This window comes from Rhinopithecus bieti, unplaced genomic scaffold (genome assembly GCF_001698545.2).
Source record: "Rhinopithecus bieti isolate Rb0 unplaced genomic scaffold, ASM169854v2 scaffold_6710, whole genome shotgun sequence".
Taxonomy (NCBI): domain Eukaryota; kingdom Metazoa; phylum Chordata; class Mammalia; order Primates; family Cercopithecidae; genus Rhinopithecus; species Rhinopithecus bieti.
Genome location: NW_016805362.1, coordinates 417,578 through 444,662, shown reverse-complemented (window position 1 = coordinate 444,662; position 27,085 = coordinate 417,578). Strand labels below are relative to the sequence as shown.

At 48.1% G+C, this 27,085-nt stretch overlaps 1 protein-coding gene across 14 annotated transcripts in view; it reads left to right on the top strand.

Annotated features, from left to right (window-relative positions):
• The window catches only part of TACC2 (transforming acidic coiled-coil containing protein 2), a 263,416-nt gene that overhangs the window by 182,467 nt on the left and 53,864 nt on the right, over positions 1 to 27,085 (top strand). For all 14 annotated transcript variants that reach the window (XM_017872250.1, XM_017872246.1, XM_017872248.1 and 11 more), the window contains one exon: positions 24,833 to 24,969. In XM_017872250.1, the coding sequence (XP_017727739.1) occupies positions 24,833 to 24,969 (137 nt within the window). The remainder of the gene's footprint in view (positions 1 to 24,832; positions 24,970 to 27,085) is intronic.

Below are 27,085 nucleotides of genomic sequence, written 5' to 3'. Positions count from 1 at the left end.
ATGTTGGCCAGGCTGGTCTTGAACTCCTGACCTCAAATGATCTGCCCTCCTCAGCCTCCCAAAGTGCTGGGATCACAAGCGTGAGCCACTGTGCCTGACTGTGGTAATTAAGTCTTATCTTCCTTTTTCCCTCACCTCTCTTTTTTCTAGAACAGTCCACGTCCTTGGACTTCCATGGTTAAAACCTGTATCTGCTTCCCATTGCTTTTAGTCTAAAATCCAAACCCCTTGCTAGCACCTCCAGGCCCTGCCACCTGGCTCCCGCCCCTCCTCCCCTCACCTGATTTTCACCAGGGCTCTGGTCGCCTGTCAGTTCTTTGAACACACAACGTTGTCTGGCCTCAGAGACTTAGCACGCTCCATCCACTCCCCTCAGCGGGCATCTTCTGCTCTGTCCCTTTGCTGGTCTCTTTTTTTCCTGCCTTTATCTCCTTCCACCCAAGGAAGTTGCTGGCTGGGTAGACCAGGAGTCTGCTGCAAGCGCTGCAGGGCTTGTGAGGAGGCTGGCATGTGGCTGTGAGCAATAGATTACCTTTGTTCCTGCATTTTTAGCCTTTACAAAGGAAAGCAGTGGGTCTTTTACAAAGGAAGGTGGGTCTTTAGTACAGTACACCCCGTGGGTGTGCAATAAATCCAGTGGGGGTGGTGGGCCTCCCTGCAGGTTTTGTACCTGTCTGCCTCCTTATTCAGAAGGTCTTGTTTCCTCTAAGTTTCTGCTTTTGCCTTTTCCTCTGCTTTCTCCTTAAATGGAAGTGAATGGATGCAGCTCTTCTTGCCTAAAACAGAAGCCTTGGGCTCTGGGCAGGGCAGTGGGGGGCCGAGGTAGAGGGGTGGAGGCAGGGTGGGGTGGCCCCTCTGCTCAGGGTTTCCCGGAGCCCTGCTGACAGGCAGTCACAGTGGCTCTGTGTCCTTATGGGGCCAGGAACTCAGGCCAGCTGCTGGGCCAAGTTTACCGTCAACATTCCAGCTTCATTTACTCCAAGGTGTTTGTGGAGTTCCAGAGTCTGTGGATGTTAGAACTGGAAACATCAGGATTTTAGAAATAACAGAGGCTTTAAATCCCCCAGCACATCATTTGTGAAATATCACTTAGGTCTTTGCGGCTAGTCATTATTCAAAGTAAGTCAGGTAGTCATTTTAATCTTTTCCCTTTAACTTTCAGTGCGCTAAAAGAAAATGTTTGTAGGTGGACGTATCATTTGGTAAATTCAGATCAGAGGCCTCTTCCCACGTGGTGAAACAGCTTAGATTGCAAATTCTTTCTCCCGTGAGGAAATGCAATGGATGGTTAATTTGGGAATAAAATGAGCCTCCTTGGCCCAGGCCCTTCCATGGATCTTTGCTTTGAAGTATTTTTTTCCTTTCTGTCTCCATGTAGCTCCTTAGGGATGTTCTAGAGGTCGGTTCCAAGGAGGGTGGGTGTTTACTGTGTTTAGCCCCAGTGGAAAATAGTTGTAGCCGTCTTCAGAGAAAGCTGACCCCTCCTGAGGTCCAGCAAGCCCAGAGGTGGTTGGACAAATGTACGGGCTCTAGGTACCCGACACCTGTTGAGACTGGCCTGAGTTAAAACCATCCAAGCCTGAATGTAGAGCCCTAGAGATGAGCTAGATTGTACTCAAGGCTGCAGGGATATGACCCGTGACTGCTGGGCTTGTAATGTTATGTTTTGACTCATGGTTACAGATGCTATTGGTCTAGGTTGAAGCTTGACATTTAGAAAATACCTGGGCTGCTCTCCGATTGCTGCTGGGGAGAGAATCAGGCAGGGGAAGGCACAGTCTGTTGTTGCTGCCCACCCAGGAGGAGCTGAGTTTGCTGCCGCAGTCCTGTGCCAGCACCACCCTTCATGGGGCTCAGATCTGGGTCTGTGTACTTGAGAAACAGCCCACACCCAAGGGGCTCCAGCCTCTCACGGTGGCTCCTCTGTGCCAGTTATCCAGGCCCCTGGTGGAAGCTGCACATTGTTCATTGTTCTGCATTAAAGGGAGGTGCCTACAGTGGTCTGGAAGTATTTTCCCTCCAGGAAGAAGGCGGGAGAGGTTGGCTTTATTGGCTTTACTTTAGGGAGAACATCTGCGCACATTTAGACCCTGCGTGGAACTTCCCAGCTGAGCCTCTTTCAGAAGAGGATCCTGTGACTGCCCATTGCCTTTCATGAATGGCCCTAAGATACCATCTGGGGGAGTGAGGAACATCCCTCACAGCACCAGGTTCTTGTGGCAGGAGGAAAAGCCAGGAGTGCACAGAGGGTGAGCGAGAGGCAGCCGGGGAGGGCAGGGGGTGAGGGGCAGGCCGTCCCTTTGGCATTCTGGCCCCTGTGTGAGAGCGCTGTGTTTGGACCCCCAAACCAGTGACTGGTGGAGTTTGTGTGAGCAGGTGAAGGCTTGTGACCAGGAGCCTGGGGCCAAAAGAGGTGTTTCTGAGCAGAGCTGCACCCAGAACATCCTTAGACAGGCTTTGCCTGTGGCGTCAGCCTGGGTACCTTTGGTTGCAAGTAGAAAAAAAAAAAACAATTCAAACTGACTTAGAGAAAAGAGGGCATATATCACCTGTGCCTGACAGGTGGGATTCCTCCAGGGGTAATTGCCAGGATAGCTTTAGAAAAATGGGCCCTCCTCACCCCAGAAAACCCCAGAAAGCCCAAAGCATCAGAGTTTTTGGGTTTTAGAATCACCTTTGATCTAGAACAGCTGACTTACTCTTGTGGTTTCCTGGGGCTGCCTCATCCTCTCTGCAGCCTTCTTGACAGACATACTGGCTTCCAGCTGCCAGGGGAGTTCCCAGAGCCAGGCTGGGGAGGTGAGGGCCCTGAAAGGAGAGCTGGGCTCTACGCTCTGGGCTTTGGCTTGGTCCACGAATGCCCCTTGATAGCTCAGCTCAGTCTCCTGCCCTAACTGAGGAGGCCATGGGAGGCAACCTGCTCCTGGGGCAACTTCCAGGTCTGGCACTTGTTGCGAGCATCTTTACGTGCCAGGGCACAGCCTAAGGGAAGTGACACGAGACACAGGAGAGGCAAGGGGCTGGAGGAGTGTGGTCATACGTGGCACTGTGTTCCTAGGAGCCATGCTGCTGATGGCCCTGGGGTCAGTGGGGAAGAGCACCAGGCAAGAAGGGAAAGCGTGTCTATGGAAGGTGGTCCTTCGCTTGCCCTGTGAGATGAGGGGAAGCAGGACTTCAGGAGCCAGAGGTCTTCCTTCTCCATGCCTTTCCTGCCCAGCCTTTCTAGTAACAGATAAGGGAAGAGTGTGGCTGAGCCTGCTATGGAGCACACACCATGAATGCCAGCCCCCTCTCTGGGGCACAGCTCTTACCCTCAGCCCCATGCACGTTCCAGGCTCCATGACCTGGGGCCAGCAGCCACCTGCTCCCACAGACAGGGAAGTGGGCTAGGCTGGGCTGGGCTGAGCCAAGCCAAGCCTAGCCTGCAGCCAGCGGAGCTCTTCTGCCCGGCGCCTCCTCTCTCTCTCCCTTTGTGGGATGGGACTATCCCTGTTGTCCTGGTCATGCCACAGGGCTTGGTGAACTGTCCAAGGGTTCTTTGTCCTGACTGTAGTTCTCTGTTTCCTCTTTGTTTTTCCAGTGGGTGCGACTATCAGTCCATATCTGTGACCTGCATATTTTACCTGGACCAACAAGACAGGTGGCCTGAAGGCTGAGGATGTGCCTGGTAAACTCAGCCAGCACTCCCAAGATAGAGCCTGCCCAGATCAGCTCTAGCCAGCAATCTCTGCTGTTAAGAACAGTGCAGTGCTTTGGCAATACCTCCCAGAAAAATAGGTAGTGGGCAATGGCACTTGCTCAGCGCAGACCTGCCCTAGGTTTCTGGACACATGACAGTGCCCACTCACTCCATGGGCTTGACACAACTGACATTCAGGGCCTCATTTGTGATGTCAGTGAAATGGAATTAACACCCCATCTCCCTCTCTGTTGCTAAATAATTCTGTAGGTAAGAAAGAGAATACATAAGTGTTTAGGGAACCAGGAGAAGAATTGGTGCATAAAACGTTCGTGAAACACTGTGCTCTTGTTTTTTTTAATTGACAAATAAAAATTCCATTGTAGAATGGCTAAATCAAGCTAATTAGTGTATTACCTCCCCTACTTTTTGTGTATGTAGAATACACTTAAAATCTACTCTTAGCAATTTTCAAGTATATAGCACATTGTTATTGACTAGGTATAGTTACTAAGTTGTACTTAGCGTAACTGTTGAACTAACTAGTAGTTGAACTGATTTCTCTTAGCTGACTGAAATTTTGTGCCTTTGACCAACATCTCTCCCCCATGTCCCAGCCTCTAGTAAACAGCATTCTACTCTCTGTTTCTGTGAGTTTGGCTTTATTTTAGATTCCCCATGAAAAGGAGATCACTGTGGGTTTCATTTGTTTTTAAATTTTATTTACTTATTTTGAGACAGAATCTTACTCTGTTGCCCAGGCTGGAGTGCAGTGGCAGTCATGGCTCACTGCTGCATCAGCCTCCCCAGGCTCAGATGATCCTCCCATCTCAGCCTCCCTAGTAGCTGGGACACGCCTGGCTAATTTATGTATTTTTTATAGAGATGAGGTTTCTGCCATGTTGCCCAGGCTGGTCTCCAGCTCCTGAGGAAACAGTTCTCCTGCCTTGGCCTCCCAAAGTGCTGGGATTACAGGCATGAGTCACTGCACCTGGCCTGGTTTTGTATTTTAAATACAGCATAATTTTTGGTGAAGAAAAACACTGAAACACTGATGCATTGTGGGAAAAGATACATCAGTTAATGTGGGAAAGGATACATTAGTTATGGTTAATGTGGGAAAGGATACCTTAGTTAATGTGGGAAAAGATACATTGGTTAATGTGGGAAAGGATACCTTAGTTAATGTGGGAAAAGATACATTGGTTAATGTGGGAAAGGATACATTAGTTATCACTCCTGAACTGTTTGTGACAACAAGGAAACCCCTTCATGCCCGCACTAACCCTCAGAAACAAGCCTGCTCAGACCCTGTTCTGTCCAGAATGCTGTTTCTATTCTTTGTGCTCACTCCTTGGGTTCACATGTTGCATTTCTCGATGTAGGCTCAAAATTATGTGAATTTTATTTTCTGGATACTGTTTTCTTCCACTTCTTCAAATGTGACTACGCTTTCAAAAATTCAGACCTTAAATGCCTGACAGAGTAAGAGGAAAGGAACCGAAGGCGTAGGGGTGACCAGGTACAGGTTTTCCTGGAGACTGTCTGAATTGTCTACAACTCAGGGACCCAGCGAAATACCTTCTCACTATCCAGAGGTAATATTTTATTGGTCAAAAATTGTAGAAGATGGGCCGGGAACAGTAGCTCAACACTTGTAATCCTAGCACTTTGGGAGGCTGAGGCAGGCAGATTACTTGAGCTCAGGAGTTAGATACTAGCCTGTGCAACGTGACCAGCATGACAACATGGCAAAACCCTGTTTCAAAAAGTACAAAAATTAGCTTGGTGTGGTGGCGCACGCCTATAGTCACAGCTGCTTGGGAGGCTGAGGTAGGAGGATCACTTGAACCCAGGAGTTGAGGCTGCAGTGAGTCGTGTTTGCACCACTGCACTCGAGACTAAACAACAGAGTGAAACCTTGTCTCAAAAAATACACACACACACACATATATATGTATATGAAGATGAAATTGGAGTAGTCAAGTTGTAAGATAGAAAAGGCCAAAGTGGCAGAATGGTAGCTGCGATGAAGATTGGGTGCCACTCAAGTTGACTTTCATTCTGAGTTTTCACATTTGTAAACTCAGAGGTCTGGCTCTTTTAATATATGGGTCCTTATTCTTAGAAGTAAGAGGCTGGCTTTGTCATTTAGGATTGTTTGGAAATTGGCATTCCTGAAATTCTCCCTTCGGGTCCTCCCTGATCAATAAAGAACTTTGGCTCTTACGCCCAGATGGACAATGGTTTTGTGCCTCAGAGGCTCCCACAGGGGAGTTTTTTGAAATAGGCTGGCTCTTGTTTTATGAGGGTCTAGGGGACTCATGCCAGCGCTCACAGCTCATCCTAGCTAAAGAGAAAGAGTCACATCATATGTGTAGACAAAAATAGACTTTTTTTCTCTGTAAAATGTGTGGCCTTGTAGAGAACCATGCAGATTCAAGCTGCTCAAAGGCCTGATGTGGCCCCAGGAAGCCAGAATTTGAATGAGATTAGTCACAGCAAGTCAGCAAATGCAGGAGATGGAAAACTGGCTTCCTCCGCCCACCTAGGTTCTTTGACTGGGCTACAAATTAAATGGACATAAAACAGATTAACAGGAGAAAAAACACAGTAATTATGTGGGTACTCCTGGGAGTCCCACAAAATATGAGACTCAAAAGAAGGCTCAGAAGAGGGAAGCTTATGTAGCACCCTGAGCCACAGAAAGGAATAGGGGCCTGGGGTTTCTGGTGGGTGGTGGAGACAACTTATGGAAGGGTGAGGGGAGGAAGTGTAGGGTGAGTACATGTGGTCTTGTTATGCCTATAAAATCTCTTGGTTCATCACAGGTGCCTGGGGCAGCCCCATGTCCTGATAGAGATACTTTACTAATGTAGATTTTTTTAATGGATATCAATGTGTTTTACAAAAGGACAGCTTTTCAGAGCTACTCCTGTGTCTAAAGTTTATCAGAATAACCAGCCTCAGATATGACAAGCATAGTTTGGGGTGGTGTATTCTGGTCTCCTACAGTTATATTTTGGGGTGGTATGTCCTGAGCCCAACACGGAAAAGGAGGGCCGTAGGAATTTAAGAATTTCAGATAAAGTATTTTCATTTTGGAAGGAGCAGTGGAGGGAGGCTGGAACAGAGAGAAAGTCAACTGCATTTGGAAGATGCAGTTTGAAAAACAATGAGATGATTGTGCACAGGGACTTTTAAAAATTATAATGATGGGAGGACAGAGTTGCAGAGATGATGGCACGAACCTGTAATCCCAGCTGCTGGGGAGGCTGAGGCAGGAGGGTTACTTGAGCCCAGGAGTTAAAGGCTACAGGGCACAATGATTGTACCTGTGAATAGCCACTGCATTCCAGCCTGGGTAACATAGTGAGACCTGTCTCTAAAATAAATAAAATGATGGCGCAGGGAGTGGATGGCTCAGAGGTGAAAGGTTTTCTGAGCAGCAGGAGAATGAAGCTGGGGAGGAGATAAGGCCCAAGCCTCTGGGGCTGTGATCTGTGATCGCAAACAAACAGCATTATTCTGTCGCAGAAAGAATTGGGAGTGTGGATTTCAGAGGTGTACGGGGCAAAACTTGAGCACAGCCCTTCCAGAACTGCCATGGTTCCTGCTAGAAGCTCCAGATCCTGGGTAGAACAACACGCCCCAGATTCACTGAGGAGGCGAAGGAGCAGCATTTCATGCCTCTGGGAGGCCCCTAAGCCCTGGGTTTAACCCTGGGTTCAGGTGTCAGGAAGCATATCAGGAAGATGGACAGCATTTGATATACAGTGATAGGATGGCTGAGCTTACCTCTGGACATCTTAGACTTTTTGGGCTGCTACAACAAAATCCCATAAATTGAGTGACTTATAAATAACATAAATTTATTTCTAACAGTTTCGTAGGCTGGAAAGTCTTAGATGAAATTAGATTTGGCTGATGGCCAGAGCCTGCTTTCTGGCCCATAGCACCTTCTTGCTGTGTCCTTGCATGGCAGCAGGAGTGAGGGGTCTCTCTACGGCCTCTTTTATAAGGGTTTTTTCCTTTCCTTTCCTTTCCTTTCCTTTCCTTTCCTTTCCTTTCCTTTCCTGTCCTGTCCTGTCCTGTCCTGTCCTGTCCTGTCCTGTCCTGTCCTGAGACGGAGTCTTGCTCTTGTCGCCCAGGCTGGAGTCCAGTGTCGCAATCTTGGTTCACTGCAACCTCCACCTCCCAGGTTCAAGCGATTCTCCTGCCTCAGCCTCCCTACACAGGCACATACCACCACGTGTGGCTAATTTTTGTATTTTTAGTAGAGGCAAGGTTTCCCCATGTTGGCCAGGCTGCTCTCAAACTCCCGACCTCAGGTGATCCGCCACCCTCGGCCTCCCAAAGTGCTGGGTTACAGGCATGAACCACCACACCTGGCCAGTTCTTCCTTAGTTCTGATGCTGGATCAGCGCATCCTGTGCTGAGTTAAAAAAAACAGGATAAAGGGTCAGGTGCAGTGGCTTACGCCTGTAATCCCAGCATTTTGAGAGGCCAAGGCAGGTGGATCACTTAAGGCCAGGAGTTCGGGACTAGTCTGGCCAACATGGCGAAACTTTGTCTCTACTAAAATTACAAAAAATTAGCCATGGGGTGTGCCTGTAGTGGAGGCTGAGGTGGGAGGATCACCTGAGCCTTAAAGTTTGAGGCTGCAGTGAGCGGTGATCAGGCCACTGCACTCCAGGTTGGGCAGAGTGAGACCCTGTCTCAACAAAACACAGGATAAACCCCTACTTTTTTTTTTTTTTTTTTTTTTTTTTAACGCAGCTTATATTAAAATTCCAAGTGAAACCAGAAGTGTGACTTTTAAGTAGCAGGAACATGGAGATAATGGAAAACTTGGAGCCTTTGATGAAGGAGATTTGAGAAAACAAAGCACAAATCTGCTCTTTAACACCTTGCCATGAAAGTTACAGAATGCTGAAGCATGTTTATAAGTCAGAGGTCTGAAAGTCATGATGAAGAGGAAAAGCCAGGTGACTGCTGTCAGATTCAATACCTTATCCTGTTTCTTTCATCATGAAATTGAGTAGTTCGTTGGCAAGACGGTCAGGTCTGAGCATCTATTTTAACTCTTAACCTTGAGACACTGATGCTTATGTGATGTGGGAAATTGTATCTGCTCATTAGAGCTCTGATATGTAATTGAAATCTGAGATTACTTATCTGCCTTGTCATATTTAAACCACTGATTATGGCGCTGACATTTTTGTTACTCTTCAATCAACCAGTATATAAAAGATTCAGAATCTCTGAGAATTAAGAAAAAGCTATTATCTTCCTGGTATCAGTTATAGTGCAAGTAAAAAGCAATGCTTTTTTTAGCCAAAACTTTCCAAAAGTACAGGTTGGGATCTCAGATCTTTCCTTGATGCCCTTCACTTTAACCCCTATTTTTTTTTTTTTTTTTTTAAGATGGAGTCTTGCTCTGTCGCCCAGGCTGGAGTACAGTGGCGTGATCTCTGTTCATTGCGCGCTCTGCCTCCTAGGTTCACGCCATTCTCCTGCCTCGGCTTCCTAAGTACCTGGGACTACAGGCACCCGCCACCACGCCCGGCTAATTTTTTGTATTTTTAGTAGAGACAGGGTTTCACCATGTTAGCCAGGATGGTCTCGATCTCCTGACCTCCTGATCCGCCCGCCTTGGCTCCCAAAGTGCTGGGATTATAGGCGTGAGCCACCATGCCTGGGCTAACCCCTACTTTTACGTGTGACTCAAACCCAGCCACTTCTCATCTTGGTGGCGAGCAAGCTCCGTACCCTTCTGCTTCCACTCCTGCTCCTGCTGCTGTTGTCACAGTTGTCAGAATGGCCTTCTGAAAACAACTCGGGGGCCAGGCCTGGGGGCTCATGCCTGTAATCCTAGCACTGTAGGAGGCCAAGGCAGGAGGATCACTTGAACTCAGAAGTTTGAGACCAGCCTGGGAAACACTGGGAGCCCCTGTCTCTGCAAAAAATGTTTTTAAAAAATTAACCAGATGTGGTGGCTCACACCTGTAGTCCTAGTTATTTGGGAGGCTGAGGTGGGAGGATCACTCGAGTTCGGTAGTTTGAGACCAGCCTGGGCAACATAGGGAGCCACCATCTCTACAAAAAATTTAAAAAATATATAGCCGGGAGTGGTGGCATGTATCTGTGGTCCCAGCTACTCAGGAGGCTGAGGTTGGAAGAATCGCTTGAGCCCAAGAGGTCGAGGTTGCAGTGAGCCGTGACTGCGCCACCGCACTCCAGCCTGGACAACAGAGTAAGACGGTGTCTCCAAAAAAACAGCAACTCAGGGCGAGTCCTTTCCCTGTGTAACCCTCAGTGACTTTCAGACTCCTCATGGGTCTCAACGAGGCCAGGTGATTGTCATTGTTACCCTCCTCTCGGGTCTCCTGACAGACTTCCTCCTTCTTGCCCACTTTGTTTTCTTAAATGGCCTGAAGCCCATTCCTTGCACCTGCCACCCTCCTTCCCTTTCCTACCTCAGGGCTCTTCATCTTTTTGTTCTCCCTGCCTGAAACTTTCTTCCCCCTAGTTCTAATGACTGACTCCTTTTTCACTCTTCGTGTCTTAGCTTTGAGAAGCCTCCCTTCCCAGGGAGTACAAGAGGAAGAATTTTTTTTTCTTTTTAGAAGGAGTCTTGCTCTGTCGCCCAGGCTGCGTGGAGTGCAGTGGCACGATCTCAGCTCACTGCAACCTCCGCCTCCCAGGCTCAAGCAATTCTCCTGTCTCAGCCTCCTGCCTCAGCCTCTCCTGCCTCAGCTGGGATTACAGGCACGCGCCCCCATGCCCAGCTAATTTTTGTATTTTTGGTAGAGGCAGGGTTTCACCATGTTGCCCAGGCTGGTCTGGAACTCCTGACCTCAGGTTATCCACCCACCTCAGCCTCCCAAAGTGCTGGGATTACAGGCATGAGTCACCACGCCCGGCCAAGAGGGAGAAATTTTAAGGCATCCTAGAGCCTAGAACAAACAGTACCAGGCAGCCCTTCTTCTGTTTGGCTGATTACAGTTTCTCTCTTGAGTGGCTGTGAATTAATTCAGTAAATATTCACGTGAAATTTATTGCTTAGTTTTACAATCCCTTGCCCACAGCCACTTTAGCAGTATGTGTCTGTGCGTGTATGTTGTACAGGGCATTGTGGGATGTGTGGGAAGAGAAGAAAATCACATTCTTTTTGCATAGCTCTGTAAACTCAGGAATCATTGGTACAGCTGTCCCCTGGCTCCTGGGAGCGTGGCCGTGCTTTATGTTTCTTCATTGTGTTAAGGTGAAAGAAAGATGCAATAATTTTGGCTGTAGAGTTTTAACACTTTAAGGACTGGAGCCAGTAAATATCTTCTAAGTGCCTGGCATTGTGCGAGGTGCCTTACAAATATAAACTAAGCTCTGAAAGCAACCTATCTACTAACCTTCTATTGCCCATTGCATAGACAAAGAAACTGAGGCCCAGGGGTGTTAAGTAACCTCTCCAAAGTTACTCACCTCACATGAATTTGGAACCAGATCAGTTGATGCTCATGTTTGATGGCTGTGGTGCTGTTTTCTTCTACGAGATGTCAGAATCGTGTAATTCATATATTAATATGTGAAGAAAGTGCTTTAATTTAGACTTTATCATTTCAGAATTTTTAATAAGTGGGTTAAAGATTGAGTTGAGGATGCTGCATTATGTATGAGAGAATGGTGTGAAAACATCGGAAGCAGGAAAAGCACATTTTCAAGGCATTGAACAATACTTATTCCCTACAATTAGTGTGCTGTTTACCAGCTATTCTTTTTCTTTTTTTTTTTTTAATCATGTAAAGAGGTTAGAAGAAAGGAACAAAAGATTTAAGTCTTTCTTCCTCGTGATTGTGCTGCTTTATTGCACTGCTTGCAGATTGCGGTAGAAAATAAGCTTTTAAAACTCTCTAGATTTTCAGGCTTTCTACTAAGCCGTTGCAGCTTCTCCATGCACATCTGGGTTTGCGCACTTTATTTGTATGTGCCAAATCGTGATTGAGACTCATTGAGACACACAGTAGACCACAGATTGCCATATTTAGCAGAGCAGGGAAAGAACTCTGGAGAGTTTGCCTTTCTGATGAGGGAGAAGCGCTGTGGGAGGTATTTGTTGAGCAGCTACTCTGGGCAGGACCCTAAGAACCATCAACTTTCAGATGAGTGAAGCAGACCAAACATGAAACTTACTCTGGACGCAGGTTCTGTCTGAATCGGGCAAAGCTTCAGGTCGCTGAAAGCCTAATTCAGGTGCGTGTTATCCATGGCAGGGAGGGTGTGATGCCTGATTAAAATTCCAGCTGCTTGGCTCCCACCAGGAACTCACCACGCTTTCTGAGTTGCTTGGGATTTAGCCAACTGGTTTGAAAACTGCATGTAAGGTGTGTCTGTATTTGTTAAAAACAATGACTTCTCAGCAGGACACAGTAATGGATTTTCATGGAGTGAAACATTACCAAGAGATGAATGCAGGGGTGTGATTGTCCTGTGCACTAACAGCCTTCAGATCCTTTCGCCATATTTGCAAGGTGTTGAAGTACCGCTTTTAAGGCAAAATTGTAAACGACAAGTTATAAAATCAAAACACGTGAGCTTTAATTATTGATGGAAAATGCAGGATTCTCGTCAGCAGGGCAGCCTCCAAATATGCCTTTCCTGATTTTGACCAGATGGAGAGAAGAGTGAAGGGGCATGGCGTGGAGAAAGAAAGGTAGATATACAAGAGGCAGAGACTCAGGGGCAGGTGGAGGCAGAGGCAGGTTCAAAGACACACAAAAATGCATAGGTGAAGATACATTCGACATAAAAAGCTTAGGAGCCAGGTGGCTCCTAAGCTCATATCTGTAATCCTGGCTCTTTCGGAGGCCAAGGTGGGTGGATCGCTGGAGGCCAGGAGTTCGAGACCAGCCTGGCCAAGATGGCGAAACTCCATCTCTACCAAAAATACAAAAAATTAGATGGGTGTGGTGGCGTGTGCTTGTAATCCCAGCTACTCAGGTGGCTGAGGGATGAGAATCACTTGAACCTGGGAGGTGGAGGTTGCAGTAAGCCAAGATCGCACCACTGTACTCCAGCCTGGGTGAGAGTGAGACTCTGTCTCAAAAAAAGAAACCAAGAACAACCGGGTGTGGGGGCTTAGGAGCCAGGATTCCAAGGCCAGAGCTGCTCCTGCTCTGAATCCTATGGCCTCATCTTTGCAACAGTCTACCCTGAGACTGTCACCCTCTCAGTCTCCCGTTGGCCCTATGATAGTGTTACCCTTTGCCCAGGATGTGATTAATGAGAGTAACAGAATTCAGGGTTGACTTGACTCTCCTGCAGAGGTCTGGGAGAACCTCCATGTGACAGCCTTCCCATGTCACTCCATGTGGGTTCCAAGAATCTCAGGCCTTTGCAGCTGGGATGGCATGGCATGGACATGTTCTGAGACACCCCTCCTTGTTTATATGAGCGAAAGGGCCAAAAGAACAGGGTGGAGGGCCTGGCTGGCTGCCCCCATGGGCTGCTATGGATCTAGATGCAGAAACTCTGCTGATTCATTCCCCTGGAGGTAAGGCTGCTCAGGGATATGGCAGCTCCCAGACCTACCAGAGACTGATTTGCAAATGAGAACTCCAACCTGTTCACATACAGGAGCCTCCGTGAGCGGGGATGGTACTTGGCTCAGAAGACGTGTATGCTTGTCTTGGCTCTGCCCTTGCCCCTGAGTGGTTCTGAGCCCTCAGACAAGATGCTGAGCCACTTGGCTCCAAGTTCTCCTCAGTACCCAGGAGGACTTGAGCATCTTGAGAGTGGGAGCTTATCTGTCTGGTTCACCAGCCCAGGTGCCCGCAGGTGATGGGGAATAGGTCCTTCTGAAACCGTGAATAGTCAGGGAATGGTATCCATGTGCCTCTCCTGTTGTCAGGATCAGTCATGAGGAAGCTCTGAAGGACTGTAACATGTCAGCTGAGGTGAGCGGCCATGGGGTTCTTCTCATTCCTGACACTTCTCAGCCCCTGGCTGAGGTACCCCCATCCTGGTCCTTGGGTACCTGCCTGAGAAACCATACTTGTAATCAGAAGGACGCTTGGTGAGTGTGGAACATGAGCCTCTGATGCAGGATGGATGTGTCTTGCTGGCTGGGGGACGCCTGGAGGGGGTGCCCTGAGGCACCCCTGATAGTACAGCCTGGGGTGGGGGGGTGCCCTGGTTGGTGTGTCTTCCCTGGCCAGTGCAAAGGGGGACAGCTACATTTTTGCCACTCCTCTGCTTCTTCCAAACTCCTTGTTGGCTCCTTCCCTTAATCCATGTTGTTCTGGACAAAATCCGGCTAACCGGATCCCACCTGGGTTCCATGTGTTGGTTGTATCCAGGACCTGGATGAGATTTGGAAGAACTTGCTGAGCACATCTGGGAAGACCCTTGAGTCCCCAGCAGGGTGACTGAGCTCTGCCTTGTTGGGGCCTGTATCCTCCCTTGTACCAAGGCAACCTTGTTTCTGGTACCCGTGTTTAAATATCTTTTTCTGACTTACATAAACAACACCTATATGTTGCTTTTATGTGTGTGTGTCTATACATAGACATCTATGTATGTCAGTGTACATATGTATTTAGGTATCTTTGTGTAAGTCTATATATAATTATTTTATCTGAAATAAGCTCGTATTATATATACATTTCTTAATTTGCTGGGTTTTTTTTTTTTTTGCTACTTGTCACCTAACTGGGAGCTATCCTGATTGTACATGCAATCCCACTCACCTTCGTTAACAGTGATTATGTTACTGAGGGGTGATAGCGATGGGGAGTCTGTCCCCTGCTAGGTGCTTGGGGAAGCTCCAGCAGTTGGCCAGAGCTGACTGCTCTTTGAGTTCTTGCATCTTCTTTATGGTTTTTCTGTCTCTGCTATCACTTATTCTTTTTTATTGATTGATTGATTGATTGATTTTTTTAGTAGAGCTGGGATCTCATCAGGTTGCTCAGGCTAATCTGAAACTCCTGGGCTCAAGCAATCCTCCTGCCTTGGCCTCCCAAAGTGCTGGGATTACAGAAGTGAACCCCTGTGCCTGGCCTGTCACACGCTCTTTTTTTTTTTTTTTTTTTTGAGACGGAGTTTTGAGTTTTGTTTTTGTTGTCCAGGCTGGAGTGCAATGGCATGATCCTGGCTCCCTATAACCTCCACCTCCTGGGTTTATTCAAGTGATTCTCCTGCCTCAGCCTCCTGAGTAGCTGGGATTTCAGGCACATGCCACCATGCCCAGCTAATTTTGTATTTTAGTAGAGATGGGGTTTCTCCATGTTGGCCAGGCTGGTCTCGAACTCCTGACCTCTAGTGGTCCACCCACTTCGGCCTCCCAAAGTCTTGGGATTACAGGCGTGATCCCCCGCACCCAGCCATACTCTTTATCAATGCCATCTGTGTGCCTGCCTCCAACATTACCCTACCCCTTCTCATTTGATTTGGGTTCTGAAACCAGATACCAAACCTATTAGACTAGACTGTAAAAGAAGGCTAAGTGTGTTTCCAGAGAAGAGCAGACGGATCTTTTTATTGAGTCATGTGCAGGATCCTTTAGCGTAAGCTCTGTGTCTCATGACTTGGTTGAACAGAAATGTTTGTGTTTTAGGGTCCTGGTTGTGTTTCAGATGGGTAAGGGGGTACTCGTTTGCTTGTTAAGTGGCTTGTGAATAGGTAGGGTGTTACTGTACTTCTCCTCTCTAGAGAAAATACAAGGACTTTAATGACAACCTGTTGAAAGCTCCTTCTTATGTCTTTTTGAATTCAGTTTTCTTTTCTTTTCTTAATAGTATCCATAAGTAACTCATTTTCTATTTTTTCTTTTTTTTTTTTTTCTGAGACAGAGTTTCGCTCTTGTTGCCCAGGCCGGAGTGCAATGGTGTGATCTCGGCTCACTGCAACCTCCGCCTCCCGGCTTCAAACTATTCTCCCGCCTCAGCCTCCCGAGCAGCTAGGATTACAGGCGCCCACCACCATTCCTGGCTAATTTTTGTATTTTCAGTAGAGACAGGGTTTTGCCTTGTTGGCCTGGCTGGTCTCAAACTCCTGACCTCAGGTGATCCGCCCACCTCGGCCTCCCAAAGTGCTGGGATTACAGGTGTGAGCTACCATGCCCGGCCAAGTAACTCATTTTCTATTACATTTTTTAAGAATCTCAGTTTAGGCTGGGCGCGGTGGCTCACGCCTGTATCCCAGTTACTTTGGGGAGGCCGAGGCAGGCAGATCCGACGAAGTCAGGAGATTGAGACCATCCTGGCTAACATGGTGAACCTGTCTATGCTAAAAATATAAAAAATTAGCCCGGGCCTAGTGGCGGGCCCCCTGTTATCCCAGCTACCTGGGAGGCTGAGGCAGGAGAATGGCGTGAACCCAGGAGGTGAAGCTCGCAGTGAACCAAGATCACACCACTGCACTCCAGCCTAGGCGACAGAGCAAGACTCTGTCTCAAAAAAAAAAAAAAAAACTCAGTTTAGTGGTCAGGCCCAGTAGCTCATGCCTATAATCCCACCATTTTGGGAGGCCGAGGTGGGAGGGTCATTTGAGACCAGCAGGGTGTGGTGGCACACACCTGTGGTCCCAGTTTACTTGGGAGGCTGAGGCAGGAGGATCTCTTGAGCCCAAGAGTTTGAGGTTACAGTGAGCTATATGACTGTGCCACTGTACTCCAGTCTAGGTGATGAGCAAGAATCAGTCTCTGAAGGGGAAGAAAAATGAGGTTTTTTTTTTTTTTTGAAACACAGTCTTGTTCTGTCACCCAGGCTGGAGTATAGTGGCACGATCTCCACTCACTGCAACCTCTGCCTCCTGGGTTTAAGTAATTCTCCTGCCTCAACCTCCCGAGTAGCTGGGATTACAGGTGCCCACTACCACACCTGGCTAATTTTTGTATTTTTAGTAGAGACGGAGTTTCACCGTGTTGGCCAGGCTGGTCTCGAACCCCTGGCCTCAAGTGATCCACCCACCTCGGCCTCCCAAAGTCCTGGGATTGCAGGCATGTGCCACCGCCCCTGGCCAAACCTGAGTTTTAAGATTCCAATTTAAGTTATTCAATCAAGGAGTTTAGCTACAAAGAGACTTTGGAGATACCTGTGTGTGAAGGCAAGGAAACTAAAAAGGCGGTCCGAGGCTCTTGTTTCTTTATTTCTCCTGACACTTGATTCAGTTTGGCCTTTCTCCAGGAAGACACAGCAGGGTCCAGTTACAAATTGGTGAAATCATGAGCCCGGGTTGTGAGGGCCGGCTTAGTGTGTCACTCTGCACTTCCTGCAGTGGGCCCTCAGCCACTAGAAGGTCACTTCTCTTTTGCAAGGAGCCTGCTATTGTCACAAATAAGCCAATTTCAAAACCAAGTATGTTTGTGTTAGGGGAGTGAGTTTCAGCAGACACACGTATGCACACCCATATGGGCACAGTGCCACACTGAGACCCCTTCATTCTGGAAGCAGTCCCCTGGCCCTGGATCTGTGCCCCTTGAGGGGAGGATGAAGTTGACCTCAGCATGACCTGGAGCTCGCCCTTTCTTCGGTACACTCTGGTGTCTGCAGGCGGCCTGGCTTAGCACCAGCCACAGTTTGTTCCTGCCTCCAGGGTCTTTTTCCTGTCCAGCTCAGCAGCTTTGACCAAGTGAAACAGAGGACTGGGTCTGCTTGCTAGCAAAATTACATTTCCCCACATTTTCTTTTCTTTTCTTTCTTTTCTAATTCCAGCCACTGGAATGCAGTGGCGTGACCTTGGCTCGCTGCAACCTCTGCCTCCCAGGTTCAAGCGATTCTCAGGCCTCAGCCTCCTGAGTGGCTGGAATTACAGGCGCACGCCACGACGCCCAGCTAATTTTTGTAGTTTTAGTAGAGACAGGGTTTCTCCATCTTGGCCAGGCTGGTCTGGAACTCCTGATCTCAGGTGATTCGCCCCACCTTGGCCTTCCAAAGTGCTGGGATTATAGGCGTGAGCTGCTGTGCCCAGCCCCCAATTTCCCCAAATTTCTAATGCTTGGAGGCCAAGGGCAGAGTCAGAGCTGCAATAATAATGGGGAGGCATTATTCTTATGGTCATTAATATGTCCATTTATGTGACAGTCCCAGGGCCTGGGAGGTCAGGCGTCTTGCCTAAGGCCATGTGCTTGTCAAGGGGAGCTGGGAGGCATCCTGTAGTGGACTCTGGTTGTTTGTGCCCTGCCTGCCCTCCCTTCCACCTTCTGCCTGCCTTTGGGGAAGTCTGTCTCCCCATTCTGTTGAGTCTCAGCAGGTTGTTCCATTGTTAAGGTTCCCTACCCTCTTCCAGCCAAGAGACCCAAGAGGAGCGAAGTAGATACTCCCTCCCTGGAAGTTAAACCATGAGGTGAGATTCAGAAAATGGTTGGCGGACTGAAGTGCCCTCATTCCTGTCTCTTCAGATGTGGTTCCTTAGCTTCCTTGGGTTTTTAGTAATTTTTTTTTTTTTTTTTTTTTTTTTTTCTGAGACGGAGTCTCACCCTGTCATCCAGCCTGGAGTGCAGTGGCGCGATCTTGGGTCACTACAACCTCCGCTTCCCGGGTTCAAGCAATTCTCCTGCCTCAGCCTCCCAGGTAGCTGGGACTACAGGCATGCGCCACCATGCCTGGCTAATCTTTGTTTTTTTTTTTTTTAAATAGAGACAGGGTTTTACCATGTTGACCAGGCTGGTCTCGAACTCCTGACCACAGGTGATCTGCCTGCCTTGGCCTCCCAAAGTGCTGGAATTACAGGCATAAGCCATGGTGCCTGACCATGCTTTAGTTTAAATTCAGAATTGGGTTCCTATTTCTTGCCACTGTATTCAATTAACACCTGGCCGTAACCCAGGAATGGGACTCCTCAATCTGCGGTGCTCTTTCCTCTTAGTCATGCTGTTGCTATAACCTAGCGATGGTCAGGACGGCGATGGCCAGTGCTCCGGGAACCCTGGTAACATCACAACATAGCCACAAAGTGATAGCTACTTGATTCTGAAAATAGGACCTGCTGGGAATCTCGGGGTAAATGTGTTGTCATCTGCTTTGATTTTTCTTGAGGCAGCCATAGGTGGCAGCCTGGAAAATTCTAGCAGCCTGGCTTGCCAGAGCCAGCTCGGTGTTTATTCATGGAAGGCAGCACCTGGCTGGCTGCTTCTCAGTCACCTGACTGTCCAAGATGGGCCTCGGCATTTGCTTGTATTGAAATCATGTTCATATTTGCCTAAATATTGATATCACAGAGCAGTTCCTTTTGTATGTGCAGGATGGAAGAATTAAAGCAAAAGACCATTTTGTCAGCCCTTAAAAAAATGACCGGTCTGATCATGTTGTTTTATGCCAGCGAGGTGTGTGTGTGTGCACAGACTGGGGAGGGGAAAGCTTTTATTGGCAAGACCATCTGAAGGTCTCATTCAGCGGAATATTTTGTTGAATAGAATCTAGCATGCTGCAGTTTCAAAAATATGCACTCACTCACAGATTCCTCAGACTCTTACATGAGATGAAGAGATGAATGAGACTGATCTGTCACCGAGGGCTCAGTTTTGTTTCTGGAAGGTCTCCCTCTCTCTTCAGGGATGGCAGCTGCTCTTTCAGCCTGGACAATTCTGGCTGGCTTTCCCCAAGCAGGGCTTTTGTCCAGAGCTGTTGCTTTTACCTGGGCTTGGTCTTCAAAGGAAAAAGAGGTGGGAGGAGGAGGGGAGCTCAGAAGAAGGAAGCCCCTGTCTTTGGCCTGCACTGTGTCCTTTCACTCTGAGGGGTGGTCCCAAGACCCTCCCTCCAGTTCCTGGATCACTTTCATGTTGGGAGCTGCAAACGGGAATTCTAAGGAATTGACCTGGATTCAAGTATGGAAGTGTCCTCTTCCCCTTAGGCAATGCTCAAGAAGGAATTATTTCTTTATAATCAGGTAATATTCAAATGTTGTATAAACTTTAGATTTCCAGGATGGGTGTTGTATTTAGAGCAAGGCTCTTGTTTGGAGGCAGTGCTCCATGAAGGTAGGCCCAGTTCTATGGAATTTCCAGCTCTGGTTGTCATGAATGGGCTGGCCACCTCGGGCAAGCCACTTTAGCTCTCTGGGCTTTAGCTGGGATAAGTGTGTTGGAATAGGATATGATCTCTAAATTTCCTTCCAACTTCCAAGATTTTATGGCCTTTGCAATTTATTATTCCAATCCCTTGAATTATCTCCAGTAAAACTTGAGCAAATGTAACCATTTAATGATATACTGGGAACTACATCTATAGTACCTCTTTATTACAAGATGCTTGTGTTTTAGAGATATACTCACACGTTCACACGTGTGTATATATGTGTGTATGTGTATATTATGTATGTGTGTGGATGCTCATCTTAAACTATTTTGTTGTCATAGTTCATAGAAGTAAAAACCTGAAAATGTTTAAACCAAATCACAAACACAGGGAAACAGGCTCTTAGGGTCTGCATTTTCCAGCTACCTGACTCTTGCTTTGGGGCCATTTTCCATGTCCTTCTTTGACACAGTGTGTCAGCTGCGGAGGTGCTTAATTCAGCACTGTGTGGAACAGAGGCTTTACGCCTGCTCTGGGACTCTAGAGACCAAGAAAGTACTTGAAAAACACGTTTTTAAGCTGAACTAGTGCACACTCGAGGAGCTCGGCAGGGTCCTGTTTTCGTGGCCAGCACAATCTGTCCACACTTGGATTTATGTGTTTCCCTCCTGCCTGCTTGGTTGCACACACTGCACCGTGTGGTATTGGATCCCATTAGCACACTGATTGCCTTATACTGATAGGTTAATTCGGTTGGTACAGCTGGTTGACACTCCTGCCCTGTCTGCCTTATTAAAAATTATTGCATGATCACAGGACAGGCCGTTAAAAATCAGGGGCTGTTTGTAATGACTCAAGGGTGCATCTCAGGACTCTTCCCAGTGATGTGCAGGGGGGAGAAATCAACAGGCATCCGGCTACCTCATGTCTCCAGCCCTTAGTGTCAGATTTTCAAGTTCCTCCAAACAACTTAATTGCTCTCCATGATAGACCTTATAATACAAGCATATTGTAAATTGAGCTCACTAAAAATGTTTGGAAGCCACAGATGTAGCAAAAAGGGCATAGGTTTTAGAGACAGGCAGTTCTGGATTTGAGACTTAGCTTCCATCATTTAGTAACCGTACAGCCTCTGGCAAAGGAGTTTGCACCTCTATTGCCTAATTGTCTTATCTGTGAAATGGGCCTGCTCTCTGGCAGCCAGGACCTTTTCTTTTCTTAAGAGTCAGAGTCTCGCTCTGTCATTCAGGCTGGAGTATAGTTGTGCGATCATAGCTTGCTGCCGTCTCAAACGCCTGGACTGAAGCGATCCTCCTGAGTCAGCCTCCCACATAGCTGGGATTACAAGTGTGCACCACCATACCTGGCTAGGCAGGACAGTTTTGAAGACTTTAGATGTGTGTACAAAGGGCCTATTCCTGTGCCTGACACATAACAGTATGTTCAACAAATGGTAGTAATTATCATGCTTTTCAAGCTAAGAATTAAAGTGTTATAAGCCAGGGGTGTCCAATCTTTTGGCTTCCCTCGGCCACATTGGGAGAAGAAGAATTGTCTTGGGCCACCCATAAAATACACTAACACTAATGATACCTGATGAACTGTGAAAAAAAGATCACAACAAACTCTCATAGTGTTTTAAGAAAATTTACGAATTTATGTTGGGCCGCATTCAAAGCTGTCCTGGGCAGCATGCAGCCTGTAGACCGTGGATTGGACAAGGTTGGTTTACACTATAGAAATATAGATATTTTATTGCATTTGCATATTTACTTCTGTGGTGGACATAGCATATGCATGTCCTGATAAATACATTTTCCTATAATTTAGATATTTCCTATAATAGAGATATTTCAGCAGATTGTAACGACAGCATTTCTCTTTCTGCTACATTTTTGTAGCAAATTAATTTTCTTTTCTTTCATTTTTAAAATGTGCGGAGCCTTAACAGAATAATTTCTTGTACTTTGGTTTTTTTCTAGTAGGAAAAGAAATATCAAACAGCCAGTGGGAATTGCGCTCATACACTGGGCCTCCAAAGTGCTGCTTTATTTTTATGTACAGACTCATTGGGGGTGGACTGCCGAAATCCTTGCTTCTTAGAAATGTATTTGAGCCCCTGGGAAACTGGATAGGGAAAAAAGAGCTAATTAAAAAAGCTGCCATCCACCTCCTCTAATTAACTTGCTCTCTGTTCCCAAGAGAGGGTTGAGAACTATGAAAACAAGGCAGGCAGCACCGGAAGTGAATGCCATTCTCGTGGTCCATGGTGGGCCCTGGTGTTTTGATGCAGAAATCGTTCATAGTAAACAGGCAAGGGACCACAAAGGGGCTTGGTGTGCCCTGGCCCACCCCATGCTCTGCCTTCCACACAGGGCGATAGTGAACGGCGGTCCCTCTGAGCAGGTGCGCAGGCTGGGCAGCTGCTGCAGCAGAGACCTCATTGGAATTCAGCAGCTAGAACCGAGGGGCATCCGGCCCTCCCTGTTGCTTGCTTGTGCTGTTCAGAAAGAGCAGGGCCTTTTGTGCTTCAGAGCCTGACGTCGCCAGTGCCCAGGAATGCAGAAGCCAGGGGATGGACAACTACTCAGGCTTTCCTCGAATCTCTGCTTGAGTGGGACAGCACCAGGGCCTCCGGACGCTGGAGAAGCTCACAGCATCTGTGGCTGGTGGTGCAGCTAACTTTTTGGGTGACATTGAAAGAGATTTAGATCCAAGAGATACCAGCAGGGGAATTGGGAGTGGGAATTTGGGGGACAGAGGCTGTTCTTCAGCGGAAATGGCCTATGCCTCCTGGCAGATGTGGTCCCCAGTGGAATGGGCCCGGTGGATGTGGACAGCGGTGACCAGCAGTGGGGACTCTAGTCTGCTGGTGCTTCAGGGAGGCTCTGGAAAAAGGCAAGTCATCTCTGTGTATCTTGTCAGTGTTGCTCTTGATGGTGCAGTGCTGGGGGCCTGGTGAGGAAGCTGGGTTCCCAGGGCTGTACCCAGGGCCGTGCCCAGGGCCTGCCAGGCAGATCTGAACTCTCATTCTTCTTTGCTGCTCAGTTGTGTGACCTCCTTTTGTTTTCCACAGTGATAAACAGATGCTTCAGGTACCTTGATCTGTTGTTGTGCAAGTGTGGATCTTACCTTCTCCCCATAGACAAAAGCTAAGCCCTTTGGTATTAATGAGTGTTTGTAAGAAGTCAGTATCTTCTGTTGTGTTTGCATGAATTTTTTCCTCGTGAAATTTAATAGTAGAGTGGGTTTGGCTCGTTGGATCCCATCAAAAGCAGCTATGATGTTTCTTTTAAACTCTTTGGTTCCCTGGAGGCTTTGTGGCTGGTTGGAGGAGCCAAGGTCCTTGCGGGGATGGAGGGGGCAAGGGGATCTTTGGTGCTGATGAAGTAAGTCACTGACAAACTAGTTGTAAAAGCATTGATATATATTTTCTGAAGTGAACTCACCAAATAGCTCTTTCTTCAGGTCCCAATGGATAGTGGAGGGATTGGTTTGGTTCCTGGTGCTCTCTGCCAGCTGGCTGGTGGTCTTTAGAAGATGATGGCCTCTACTGGGGTCCCTGGTTCTTTGGTCCTTGTGGAAGCTCAGCAGTCTGAGCATCTCTCAGTATTGGGTTGCACGGCTTGGTGACACGGTGCAGCTTCGTGCCCACACTGTCCGTAGTCACCTGCCAGGTCACCCTGATTTCATGTCTTCACCAGATTTGCTTACTGGGATCATTTGTGCCATTCAGCCACCCTAAGTGTCCACCCTCTTGATAATTAACCCCCTCATTGCAAATGAATAAATCAATATTTTGGTCTGTTTAACCCTTCCAAAATGGGACTCAGCCCAGCTGCTCCTACTGCTACCAGGCTAGCTGTCCTCTGAGGCAAAGCTGGGCTCAGGACCATGGGCCTGTGGGCATCTTGAGCATAGGTGGAGCTGGCTTAGTACTGGGGGAAGCCTTATTCTTTCTGGCATAAAATGGAGTCACCGGTGGAAGCAGGGTGATGGGGAGGGCTGTCTGTTGGTTCTTCCTTGTGTTCTTTTTATTTTTTTTAAGAGACAGGGTCTTGCTCTATCACCTAGGCTGGGGTGCACTGGCACAGTCACAGCTCACTGCAGCTTCAAACTTCTGGGCTCAAGTAATCCTCCTATCTCACCCTCCCTAGTAGCTGAGATCATAGGCATGTGCTGTGGTAATTTTTTATTTTTATTTTTTATAGAAATAGGGCCTCACTGTGTTGCCCAGGCTGGTCTCAAACGCCTGACATCAAGCGGTCCTCCCACCTGAGTCTCCCAAAGCGCTGGGATTAGAGGCATGAGCCACCACACCTGGCCTGTTGGTTCCTCTTCAGCCCAGGCCAAGGCGTGGCCAGTGACCTCTCCTTGTTAGTGGACAGAATTTCTCCACATGGATTTTTGGTCCAGTTCTCTGGGTGAAGAGTCTTCCTTGGAAACAGACTTCCCTGCAGACCAGCGAGGGCCATTTTCACTATGTCGGGGTTGGTGGCTGTGCTTTGTGTCTTAGTCTGATGCACCCCCTGCCTGGCCAGCTTGCTGGCTTCCTTCATTCACTCCATTCACCCACTCAACACGTGTTAATTCCCGGCCCTCCACTGAGAGGCTTGGAGATACTGTGATAAACAAGGCCGGCTGCCCTCCTGTGTTTTGAGCTCAGTAGAAAAGAAAGACAGTAAACACCACTAGAATTAGTCTGTACTCACAAGTTATGAGAGGTGCTGCGAAAGCAGGACAGTGGAGAGGATGATGGAGTGGGATCATGTGGGTGAGTTGGCACCATGGCATTGAACATGTAGAATGCCCTTCTCTCTCTATTTGAATCAATACCTAATAATGAATGTGTGCGAAAGTTCATCCAGAGTCCGCTGTGTGTGTATTTGCCACTAAGGCGAGAAGCGTGTATTTCCAGTAGAGCCGAGTTCAAAGAATACATCATTTGTGTGCAATCAGAGCCAGTGATAAGATTCACCCTTAGGAATCACGACTGAGAAAGTGACTTTCCTCTCATCTGTGCCTGCACAGCTTAATTGAGCAGTGAGCTGGAACCCACTGGCTCTGGGTGCGAAGGCCACACTTGCTCAGCAGAACTGGCTCTGGGCCCCTTTCTAACCTGTGCTTCTCCCTGTGTCCTCAGGAGTTCCGATTCTGAAGAGGCATTTGAGACCCCGGAGTCAACGACCCCTGTCAAAGCTCCGCCAGCTCCACCCCCACCACCCCCTGAAGTCATCCCAGAACCCGAGGTCAGCGCACAGCCACCCCCGGAAGAACCAGGTAACCAAGGGTAGGGAAGTCCCCAGACAGCCTTGTGGCTGTGAGCCCTGTGGGAGATTTGCGGCACTTCCCCTGGGTCAGGCTGGAGGCGAGCACCGAGTCGGCCTCTTGGCTTTGTGTTGTGCTTGATGTGGCTTTTGTAGTTTTCTTGAAAATGAAGGGTGAACAGATACGTTGGATTATTCTCCATTTGTTTTGCAGAATTTTAGGGGAGGCCTCTGGGGAGATCGGGTTTGGAGGAGGGCAGTGGGTCTTGAAAATTCACAGCACAGTCTTGGATTCTAGCACTTGGCGCCTTGCTCTTGTAAGAATGTTAGTTCTGGACAGGCCTGCGAATCTACATGTGTATTTCCAGCGCTAGGCTTGGGGAAGGAAGGTAGCCAGTGGGCGAGGATAGAGGTAGACATTCACAGCACATCATGGTGGTTTCTTTATTCCTCATGAGTCTTGTTGTCACCTGATTTCTTATCACATTCCCACATCTTTCTCCCTTAGTGTGAGTGGAAACACCTTTATGTTCCTTTTAGACAGGTGGTTAGTGGACAGATGGAATAGATCTCGTCCCCACCCCACCCCTGTGGTGTATTCTGCACCTCCCAGTTATACCAGCACAGAGAACCACCTCTCACATGGAAGATTCATAGGAGCCTGGAAGAGATGGGGCCTGCCAGAAATGGCTCCACAGGCTGGCCAGGGGGCTGGGGGGTCCTTAGACCTGGACAGCTCTGGGCCCTACACCTTAGAGGACCCCATTCTGGCCTTCCTTGGGCCTCTGGAGGCCCACAGCCCTCCCATGTGATTAGGAGTCTGCAGGGCCAAACCCCTTCTACTGCTTCTAGGCCACACGCTGGATACCTGAGAGTGGCCACTGCCAGGGGCCCCCTTGTCCCCTTCTCTAGCTCTTCCTCCCGAGGGCAGACTGTACCTGAGAAGGAGCCAAGAATGGGGCTGGGTGCCTCCAGTATGCTCTTGCCCTGGCCGGGAGCCAGGTAAACTGTACAATAAAACAACATTTTGACCTTGATGTTGGTTTTAGAAAGAAATGGGTGGAATTCTTTTTATCTGCGGTGGATTCAAGCAGCCCATTGTTTTGGAAAGGATGTACACTCCCGGGGCTTTGTTCCTAAACCAGCAAGGCCCGGTGCTGGGACAAGGGGGCGGGACAGTTTTAATGAGAGCTGATGCCTTTGCTGGAGTCTGCCGAATACTGCTCCCATGTCCCCCGTCTTTGACAGCTCGTCAGTCCGCAGCAGTGTCTGGATTTTGCTGAGTCAGTGTAGACGCCAGGCTCTGGGAGGATAGTGACTGGTATTTCTTTGATTTGAAAGTAGAGAAGAGCCAGGAGGGCTGTCTATAGTTCTCAGAGAGTCATTTGCATCTCTTCCTTTATTTTGTATGATAAAGCATATAAAACTGTTATTTCCCATAATATTTTTAAAAACCTACCCATAAGTTTTCATGGAAAGTGGCTGGATGACAAACACATTGTAATCTCTAGGTCAAATATGTGATGAAGAATAAACTATTCTGGCCGAGGCGGGCGGATCACGAGGTCAGGTGATCGAGACCATCCTGGCTAACATGGTGAAACCCCGTCTCCATTTAAAATACAAAAAATTAGCCGGGCATGGTGGTGGGCACCTGTAGTCCCAGCTACTCAGGAGGCTGAGGCAGGAGAATGGTGTGAATCCGGGAGGCGGAGCTTGCAGTGAGCCGAGATTGCACCACTGTACTCCAGCCTGGGTGACAGAGCGAGTCCATCTCAAAAAAAAAAAGAATAAAGTATTCTTGGCCAGGCGTGGTGGCTCACGCCTGTAATGCCAGCACTCTGGGAGGCCAAGGAGAGTGGATCACCTGAGGTCAGGGGTTCGAGACCAGCCTGGCCAACATAGTGAAACCCCGTCTCTACTAAAAATACAAAAATTAGGCAGACGTGGTGCCGCATGCCTGTAGTCCCAGCTACTCAGGAGGGTGAGACAGGAGAATGGCTTGAACCTGGGGGAGGTTGCAGTGAGCTGAGACCACACCACTACACTCCAGCCTGGGTGACAGAGCCAGACTGTGTCTCAAAAATAATAAATAAACAAACAGTTTAGAAGAAAATGATAGCATGTTA